The following is an 11,087-nucleotide window of genomic DNA, read 5'->3' as shown; positions in this document are numbered from 1 at the left end:
TTTGATCTTGATGATTCGCCTTGAAATTCATTGTGATGTTGTGTCCTACTAGATGATCCTTCAGCATCTCCCCCTGAGTTGTTGCCATGTTGACTTGAAGATTCTCCGTCAGTAGCAGTGGTATCTCCATTGTTTCCAGAGTTTCCATCACTATTACCTTGAGTATTATTAGGATTAACAGGTTCTTCAACAGCAACAACCTCAGGTTCTTGACCATGTTCTGACTCTGAATCTGACGTATCATCAAACTTCAGTTTCTCAGAAGGATCTTCAGTTTGGATACTAGGGAGTTTAGTGTCATCAAAAGTAACATTGACACTTTCAGTTACTTTGTGTTGATCAATGATATACACTCTATATGATCTTCTTCCATATCCAACAAAAATACCCTCATATGCCTTTGCCTCGAACTTACCACGACGATCATCTCCATCCTTGAGTACGAAGCATCTGGCACCAAATACATGAAAGTATTTGATAGAAGGTTTCTGTTCATTCAAAATCTCATAAGGAGTTTTCATGAAGTCTTTGTTGATTAGAGTTCGATTCTGAGTATAACATGCAGTATTGACAGCTTCAGCCCAAAAGTACATTGGAAGACCTGATTCATTTAACATCGTTCTTGCAGCTTCAATCAATGTACGATTCTTCCTTTCTACCACTCCATTTTGCTGAGGGGTTCTAGGAGCTGAAAATTGTCTGGTAATCCCTTTGTCTGTACAAAATCCATTTAGAAGTGCATTCTTGAATTCTGTTCCATTATCTGACCTTATTGCTCTAACAGGGACGTTAGAATCTAACTCAATCATCTTGATATGATCAATCACAACTTGTGGTGTTTCATCCTTAGAGTGAAGAAATAAAACCCACGTATACTTGGAATAGTCATCAGCTATCACAAGACAGTAACACTTCTTTGACATAGAAAGGATATTAACTGGACCAAATAAATCCATGTGCAATAATTGCAGAACACCAGTTATGGAAGATGTGTCAGTGCCTTTGTGACTTGCTTTCTTTGACTTTCCTTTCTGGCAAGCCTCACATAGTCCTTCTGGAGAGAATTCCAGCTGAGGCAGACCTCTTACCAGTTCTCTTTTGACAAGAGAATTCATTGTCTTGAAATTGAGATGGGAAAGTCTCTTGTGCCATAGCCAACTCTCATTTGACGATGCTTTTGCATAGAAACAATTGACTTCAAGATTGCTTCCAGAGTTCATGTCAGCTACGAACAGATTTCCTTTCCGTATTCCCATTAAGGAGGGTTTTTCACTTTTCTTGTGCAGAATCTGACACTTCAGCTTGTCGAATAAAACATTGTAGCCGTTGTCACAGAACTGACTAATGCTAAGCAGATTGTGTTCAAGTCCTTGCACAAGATATACATTTTCAATGATAACATTTCCAGCTTGCAAACAGCCATATCCCTCCGTTAAACCTTTGCTGTTATCTCCAAAGGTAACCACTGGGCCAGCTTTCTCAACCACATTTGATAGCAGGGCTCTATCTCCGGTCATATGTCTTGACGATCCACTGTCAAGAATCCACACTACCGGTTGTACCTGTTTAATGCCCTGCAATACAAATGGATTAGAACTTCTTCGGAACCCAAGCTTGGCTGGGTCCGGCATACTTGTAAAATTGGCCTTTATCAGGCAAAACAACATTCTTAATTTCACTATTCTCAACATTCTCAATGACTGAACATTTGACCTTTAAAACAGCCTTATCAGATTTATGTTTAGGCTTAGGCACAAATGTCTCCTTTCTAGCTTTAGGAGGACTAGCAGTCTTAGACCTATCATGCTTTCTATTATTCACATGCTGACGAGGAGTAGTCTTATCATTAGAAGCATGCTTACCATTAAAATAAGCAAACAACAGATTAAAAGCACAAGACATACAATCAGGAACACCACATGCTTTATGAGAAGGATTAACAATAGGCAACTTATGCATGGTAGACATGGCATTTGTGCTATCCAACTCATGTGTGTCTGAGTTAGTCTCAGTTGCTTTCACAACCTTGACTGGAACTTTTGACACACTTGACTTGGAGACAGTTTTCCCATTAGCATTATCTTCAGCACGGATTTCTTCTTGAATAATAAAAGAGGTCTCATCAAATGGTTCAGCAATTGATTCCTTATAGAGGGGTTCATCAACACCCTTAAGCACATGTGGTACTTCCCTGCCTTTAGCACATACATGAGGAGGGGAGTTTATGCCTAATTTTCCAATAGCAGCATTGTAATCATAACCTATTCCATGTGTTTGATTAACAGCTTGCTTATTGTAAAACTCTTTGGACTTCGAACAAGAATTAAAGTAAGCTTTAACCTTAGCCTCAAGACCGGTGATCTTGTCTTTGAGAATAGTTTCGAGTTGTCTATAACAGTCAACTCTATTCTCTAGAAAAGATACTTGGTCTTTAAGTTTATCTTGATTAATGTGCACAAGTCTTAATTCATTGACCTCTTTCTCAAGGTCTTTGATTTGTTGATTTAACAATTCATTATCACGACGAGCACAATCTAAGTTACCTCTTAGATGATAAACCATTTCAGCATCAGAAAGTTTTACCTCTTTTCTTGACGATGAGGTGCTTGCATCACTAGCCATGAGAGCAAGATTCCCAACTTCTTCGTCTTCACTGTCAGTATCATCCCAACTTCTTCCCTTTGCCAGGTACGCCCTTTCAGATTTACTCTTCTGATTAGAATCATAAGAGTTCTTCCTTGCTTGTTTTGGCTTCCTGCATTCTGTGGCAAAGTGTCCCAACTCATTACAGTTGAAGCATCGAATGGTGCTTCGATCAACCATCCCTGTTTTATACCCACCACTGCTGGTGTTAGAGGATGAAGATCCACCTTTCTGGAATCTGTTGTAGTTGGACTTGTACTTGAACTTGGGATTCCTTTTGAATCTGACATTTGAGAATCTCTTGACAATCAGGGCCATTGACTCATCCTCCAATTGCTCCAGTTCTTCCAAGGAATAAAAATCATCTCCTGATTGATTTGTAGTAGGAGAATCAAATTCTGCTACTATCACATTATCTTCAACCTTGGAGGACTGTACCATTCTATCTGACTGTTGAGATTGTTGTTGATATAGTGGTAGTTGTTGTTGTTGTTCATCAGCTACCAGAGCAGTAGACGTGCTGACCACTCTTCCTTTCCCGTAAACTTCCTTCTGCTGAATCTGCTCCAACTCATAAGTCTTTAACACACCATATAGCCTTTCCAAAGAAATCTCACTCAGATCTCTTGCTTCTCTTATGGCAGTGATTCTATGTTCGAGATGAGTTGGCAGTGTTAAAAGGAACTTTTTATTGACCTCCCTGATGGAATAGTATTTCCCATTAATGTTCAGGTTGTTGATCAATGCATTGTACCTCTCAAACACTTCAGTGATTCCTTCTCCTGGATTAGATTTAAAGTATTCATACTCAGAGGTTAGGATTTCTAGTTTGTTCTCCCTAACTTCCTCTGTGCCTTCATTAATAATCTCAATAGTTTCCCAGATATGTTTAGAATCTTTACAATTCATCACATGTCTGTTCATTAGGGGATTAAGGGAATCTACTAAGATTAATTGAAGGCTAGCATCCAGGGAAGCTTCTTCTATTTCAGCAGGAGAGAAGTCCTCAGGATCCTTCACATACGTTCTCGCTTTGGTGATCACCACATCATTCTCTATTACCTCTGGTTCAATAACCATAGGAATTTTTGGACCCTTCTTCAACACTTGCAAATATTTGGGATTAGCAACCTGTAAAAACAGTAGCATCTTCTTCTTCCACATCACATAATTTTCTTTATCGAAAAGTGGAATTTTAACGGTTCCAACTTTTTGTGTAGTCATTATGAATTTTTGAGTGAATAAAAATTCAAGAAGTGAAAGAAACACAAAAGTCTAGGATCTAGATTTGTACGTTAATCAGAAGGCTCTGATACCAATTGTTAGGTCCCAATTTGTTTGTAGAAGGGGGGGTTGAATGCAAACAATACCGTTTCGTCGAATAAAATGCGGAATAAAATTGTGAAACAAAATTCAAGTTAAATAAAACTTTTATTAAACTTGAAAGGTGTTACAACTACGGTATCGATTACAAGGGATTAATCTCAAATCAATTATTACAAATTTAGAATAAATTCGACATGAACTTTTTCTATTTTTGTAATTAAAAGATCAAATGCTAAAAGCGATTTGAGATTAAGTTCTAGGGATTTTAATCCGCTAGATTGATATACAAGAACAAGATAAGTAATTCTAGTGGTTTGGATTTAACATTAACAAACTAGAATATTTGATCTTGAATAAGCAGAGGAATGATGAAATATTTTCTTTTGTTTTCTGCTGTGTTTTCTTGTTCTGTATCTGCTCTGTTTTTGCTCAGTTGATAGTTGATATTGTCTTCTGCTTCCTTTTAAATCAATCACAGCCGAAGTTGTTGAGAACTGGTGTGACAATCTATTTGAGCTTGAATGACTTTCGGTGAGACAATCTATTAGAGCTAGGAAGACAATTAAAATGAACTAGCAAGACTTTCGGTATGACTATTGATTGTCATACCGATTGTCATAGTAGTACAATTGAAATTGTTTTTCTGAATACATAATTGATTTTAATCTAATTTGAAAATTCTATCAATACAATTAACTGAAATAGCAAGACATTCGGTATGACTATCAATTGTCATACCGATTGTCATACTAGTACAATCAGTTGTCTTATTTAGAATTATCACAGATTTTAATCAATTAACATTCTGAAAATCCTTAATATTAATTCTAAATTAATTAATCAATTTAATTCAATTAATCAATAAATTAATCCTTGCAGATATAATTTATTTTCTTAATTAAATTATATGATTTAATTAATTAATAGAGAATTAATACTAACCCTGAGCAGCATCCATTCTTCTGACAATCTTCTTAAAGTCTCTGAGACTTATGAATCAATTCCGTCACTTCAATGCTGACACTCGATGTACTGTCTGGTTCATGAGTGACTAACTTTCGTGACGTTTCTTCATGTCTTGACTTTGTTGTTCTGATTGAATCCTTGTAATAAATGATACCTTGACGAGATCTCTGTCACTTGATTAAATCCACGATCTTGATTTATATCACTGAGGCATGATCAAATTCTTGAACTTCTTCCAGTGAATCTTCAAGTCTGCAGATGAACAATGTTTCTTTATTCTTTGACAGATGTTACTTTGTGAGATCTCTCTGATGCTTGATCCACTATTTACTTATTACATTCTTATTTGAGTTGAGTTAAATACTCGAATAAACGAGTAGGCTATGACATATACCTTTCAATGTTCAATCTTGTTTCTTATCCTCAAAATACATTTTAATCGATTGTGCATGTTCTACTTTTTTGTTTTAGTTATTTTGTTTAATCGGTTGTGTATAATTTTAATTAGGGATTTTGTTTTGTGATTATTGTATGAGTACTGACTATGTTGTCATCGATTATAACTTTGTTTGTTTATTTTTTGATTTAGTTTATAACTATGAGATCTTTCAATATGAATTTTAATTAGGAATGGTTAGGCTTGTATTGATAAAATCTCATTTTATAAATGAGATTTTATAATTATGATTATATAATTTATGATGTATGTCTTTTGTTTCTTTCTTTGTGTAGAAAATAGGTTTGTGAACAATCAATATGACTTTGGTTTCACTTCCAAAGTACAGTGAGGCCTATTGTAATGGGGTGACAGATTTTATACAAAATGCTTTCGATAATTTTGCCACAGGATCTGAACTAAGATGCCCTTGCAAAGATTGTAGTAATAGTTTCTGGTTTTCTGAAGAAGACGTGTATGACCATCTCGTTAGTAACGGTCTGTGTCCATCGTTTGTTAATTGGGTATACGAAGTGTCAACCCCTAAGTTTAAAAAAGTTGATCAGGAGATGGATTGTGATAGTGGTATGGGCCTAGGTGAAGATTTTGATAAAATGATTCGTGATGAAAGTAGAGTTAGGAATGGAATGAATAACACAGCAAAAAGGTTTTATAAGCTTGTTGAGGAAGGGAAACAACCTTTGTATCCGGGGTGTGAACAATTTACTCTTTTAGGATTTATAGTGAAACTTTACTTATTAAAGTGCACTCATGGTTTTACTGAGGGTGCCTTTAGCGGTATTCTGAAGTTGATAAAGGAGGCATTTCCTGATGTTAATCTGCCTTCTTCTTTTAAGGTGGCCAAAAATATGATTAGAGAATTAGGTCTTGATTATCAGAAAATACACGCTTGTCCCAATGATTGCATGTTGTATTGGGGGGAAAATTTAAACTTAACAAAGTGCAAATTTTGTGGGGTTTCAATATGGAAACTCCCAAAAAACAGGACTGATGCACCTGTTTCTCCTGACTTAGAAGAAAAAAAGTCGAAAGTTCCTGCAAAAGTCTTACGATATTTCCCGTTGAAACCAAGGCTCCAACACTTATTCATGTGTAAAGACTACTCTAAACTCATGACATGGCATGCACTAGAAAGAACAAAAGATGGAAAGCTACGACATCCGGCCGATGCAGAGGGTTGGAAGTCGATGGATGCTAACCGTCCAAATTTTGCAGCGGACCCTCGAAATATCAGGTTAGGTTTAGCAGCAGATGGGATTAATCCTTATCGATCGATGAATATAAGGCACAACACTTGGCCAATTATTCTAGTGAATTATAATCTTCCTCCTTGGTTGATTATGAAACCTGAAAACTTAATTCTTTCAACACTAGTCCCCGGACCCGTGTACCCTGGTAATGATATAGATGTATATATGCAGCCACTCATCGCTGAGTTGAAAGAATTATGGGAAGTAGGTTTACAAACCTACGATGCCTATGCTGATGAAACATTCATGTTACGTTCGAATCTTCTCTGGACCATTAGTGATTTTCCAGGGTATGCCATTTTATCGGGTTGGAGCACGAAGGGTAAGTTAGGTTGTCCGAATTGCCATTACTGTACTTCTTCATTGTATTTGAAGCATAGCCGTAAAGTCTGCTATATGAACCACATAAAATTTCTACCTCCTGACCACAAGCATAGGTTTGATACTAGAAGATTTAATGGTAAGGTTGAAACTGATGTTTGCCCCCTCCATTATCTGGAAAGGATATTGAAGAATTATTGCACGGATATGAAAATTATTTTGGGAAACGAGATGCAAAGAAGAGGAAAAGGGGTGCAGATTGTCCATTTAAAAAGAAGTCTATATTCTTTCAATTACCATATTGGAGAGATAATTTAATTAGACATAATCTAGATGTCATGCATATAGAAAAAAATATATGTGATAAAATAATAGGGACTTTGTTGAATATGGGTGGCAAGACGAAAGACCATATCAGTGCCCGAAAAGATTTGCAGGAAATGGGTATTCGAAAGGTTCTTCATCCCATTAAAATTGGAGATAACAATCGCTATGAAATCAGGGCAGCAACTTTTGACATGAAGAAAGCTTTTGTACATTATTCATGGACGCTAAGTTGCCCCACGGAACTGCATTTAATATCAATCGATGTGTAAATGTAGCTGAACGAAAGATATTCGGGTATAAAAGTCATGATGCGCACTTTATACTCCAGTATCTACTACAATTTGTTGCTGTAAAGAACTTAAAACCAGAGGTCGCAATACCTTTAGTCAGATTAGGTGCATTTTTCCGGGGGATATGCGGAAAAGTGTTGGACCTGGAAGAAGTTCATAAGTTGCAGGAGGAAGTTATTGAAATACTCTGCCAATTAGAAATTAACTTCCCGCCTGCATTTTTTGACATCATGGTTCACCTTCCAGTCCACTTATGTAAGGAAGTGGAATTTGGGAGACCGGTGCATCTAAGATGGATGTTTGGTATTGAGAGATATCTAGGTAAATTGAAGTCATATGTCCGAAATAGAAGTAAACCAGAAGGGTCTATAGCAGAAGGGTACCTGGCAGAAGAATGCGTGACATTTTGTTCCAGATTTCTAACTAATAGTAGAAAAACAGAGATTGAGAAGAACATAAATGTTGGATACCCCATTGGTTCGAGGAGAAACAAAGATGGAAAGTCTGTCTACTTGGCGGAACATGTTTGGATAAATGCTCATCGGTACATACTATTAAACAGTTGAAATGTCGAGATTGAGAAGCTTATCGAGTACGTTCGTATTCCCTTTATATGTTCAAGTTAATATAGTAGTTTAAACTAGGAATATAGATGGTAATTTTAATTTCATTTTGATGTACAAATTGTAGGGAACATCGTATTTTATATGATAATGAAGCAAAGACAAAGAAATACAAAAAAGAAAGAACACATACTCTAGAATTTCATAACTGGTTAAAGGCTAAGGTTGAGAAAAGAACTGAAAATACATTGGAATTATCAAATTTGACAAGGGGGCCTCAACGAGCAGTGAAAAAATTTAGTGGATATGTCATAAATGGATTCAGATTTCACACCAGGATAAGGGATACCAACTGTACTACACAAAATAGCGGTGTCATCTTGACAGCTCTAACCACCAGTTTTGCGAGTTCGAAGGATCAAAATCCAACAATTGGGGATGTTATTTACTACGGAGCAATTGAAGAGATTATTGAAGTAGATTATTAGGGTGCATTTACGGTTGTTTTGTTTAGGTGCATTTGGTATCAAAAGGATAAGGACTGCTTTGGGCTCACATGTGTCAATTTTAGTAAATTATGTCAAAAGGATGATCCATTTGTACTAGCTACACAAGTACAACAGGTATTCTACATTCAAGATTGTACCGAAAAGAACTTGTGGTTTGTTGTTAAGAAACTACCGAAAGAGCACAATGGAATAGACGAGGAAACTGATGATATGCTTGAAGATCTTTGCGGACCTACCATGCATGATACTGAACTTGAATACCCATTTCAGAAACAAACTGATGATGTGACTTGGCATAAGGATGACATCCCGAATGAAAATGTGTCATCCGGTGAAGAGGAAGAAGATCATGATGATGACCATGACGAATGAATGGACATGCTGACTTCTTTATTTCTGTTTTTTATGCTCATCTGTTGCTTTTAAGTATGAAAAACTTTGTACCACTACTTGTAACTTATTCCTGATTGCTTGTAAAATTTGATGATCAGTTCACTTGTTATTTGCTACTTGTTGTTTGTTGTAACTTATTCCTGATTGTTTGTTATTTAATTTTTATATTTCACTCGTTACTTGATAGTAATTGATTATATCTGTATAATGTGGGGACTAATTAATATTCATGTTCATGTTATTTTCAGGTTATGGAAGAAAACTATTTTTTCCTCAGGTTCCACCATAAGGGCCAGTTTCAAAAAACCAAATACACAAATGGAACAACTACAACAATTAATGCAGCTGCGGATCCTGATAGATTTTCATTCTCGGTACTGATGGAGTATGTTAAAGATGACCTTGGATATACAGAAATTGGAGGAGTTTATGCGAAGAAAGAAGATGGATGGAAACTACTGATGACTGATAAAGATGTAGATGATCTTGTAGCAGGGGTAAAACTTGGTTCTTTCTTGGATATTTACCTTGACAATATGGTGGACACATCTATTGTTCCTGCTACCCAGATACAGCCACATGTTGTCATAAGACCAAGGACACAATTTGAAGGTAAAATAATTTTGGCTCCAAATAATTTTTTATATGAATTTGAGTACTGAACTGACAGTTTATATCTTTTTTGTCTTTATATCGTAGGTGCTGATTTACCCTTGAAAAGGAAGTTTGTGACGATTAAAGATCTTAAACAACAGACAACTGATAAGATAAAGTCACGAGCTTTGGTGGAGAATGAAATAGAACATGATAAACAGATCAGTACCAGAAAGCTTAGAAAGGCAGGTGATAAGGTAATTTTTTTATCCCGGTGTAATGACATTGTATGCTTTATTGTCATCTTATATTTAAGTTTATTAATTGGGTGCTTGGTTTAGAAGAAACTTGTTGATTATGAGCTAAACAGAAGAAGGAGAATGGAAGCGAATGCGAAAGAAGCTGATAAGTATAAACTGAAGGAGAAGGCATATGAGTTCTTTACTGCTGGGAAATCCACCAAGAAAGCAAAGAAAACAGTTACAGATCCTTGGTCAGAAGCTGAATTTGATCGAGCATATGTTTCTGGACATGATAGTTTAAGCGAAGAAGAAGCAGAACATGTTATTCCTCAGGTTTATTTTTTTACAAATACAACTCCTTTGTTTTTGTGGAACATAAAATTTTGTTGACTATTTTTTGTGTATTTAGCCAAAAAAGAAAGTAAAAACTGTTAAAAAGGTTAACGAAGTCGTCGTCAGACCAAGGACCCGTTCATGTTCAGTAAATCAAACTGAAGGGAGAACAGAGGTATATGAAATTATTTTAATATAATTTATCTTTGTGTATTTCATATGCATCTACATAGTTGATTTTAGTTGTAATTTAATTCTTGTTTTAATTTAATTTATTTTTTTGTATTATTCGCAAGGTTAATGATAGAGATATATTACCACCTCCCCCGCCACTACCAGCTCCCCCGCCACTTCCTCTTGATCTTACACAGTTGCAAAGGCCTCCTGCCAATGAAGGGATTGGTACAATGGAGGCATTTGTTGATTTACAAAAATGTAAAAAAGATGCGGAACAACAAATGCGTGTCAATGATGATGAAAATTGTGATGGGAATAACTTCCAAACTGTTGTGGATAGTGTCTTCGAAATAGGTTTGTTTCAAATAGTAGGTAATGGTCTTATTTTTTATATCAGGAATACGCATATTTATTTGTGGCTATTTTTGTAGGTAAATCTAGTACCAAAAGTACAAGGCGTAGAGGACCTACAAAAATGAATCATGTTTTCACAAGGAGACTCGATGAAAGGCCGGTTATTAATTTAAATCGTGACCTCCAGCCCGTGTCAAAGGAAAAAAAGGTCATTACTGAATTCAGTAGTTTCATCGGGACGATAGCAAGGCTGTACATCCCACTTGATTATGTAAATTGGTCTAAAGTTCCTGAAGCAATAAAAGATGGATGGTGGGAATATATCAAGGTAAAAAGCACTTT

General features: G+C 36.0%; 1 protein-coding gene across 1 annotated transcript; it reads left to right on the top strand.

Annotated features, from left to right (window-relative positions):
* The first annotated feature begins 5,691 nt into the window (after positions 1 to 5,691).
* LOC141691534 (uncharacterized) lies at positions 5,692 to 9,024 on the top strand. The gene is made up of 4 exons (XM_074496264.1): positions 5,692 to 6,964; positions 7,566 to 8,124; positions 8,271 to 8,619; positions 8,731 to 9,024. Exons 1-4 carry the CDS (start codon positions 5,692 to 5,694, stop codon positions 9,022 to 9,024), a joined length of 2,475 nt encoding a protein of 824 aa, XP_074352365.1.
* The last annotated feature ends 2,063 nt before the right edge of the window (positions 9,025 to 11,087 follow it).

Source organism: Apium graveolens, chromosome 10 (genome assembly GCF_009905375.1).
Source record: "Apium graveolens cultivar Ventura chromosome 10, ASM990537v1, whole genome shotgun sequence".
NCBI classification, from domain to species: domain Eukaryota; kingdom Viridiplantae; phylum Streptophyta; class Magnoliopsida; order Apiales; family Apiaceae; genus Apium; species Apium graveolens.
This window is presented reverse-complemented; position numbering and strand designations above follow the sequence as displayed.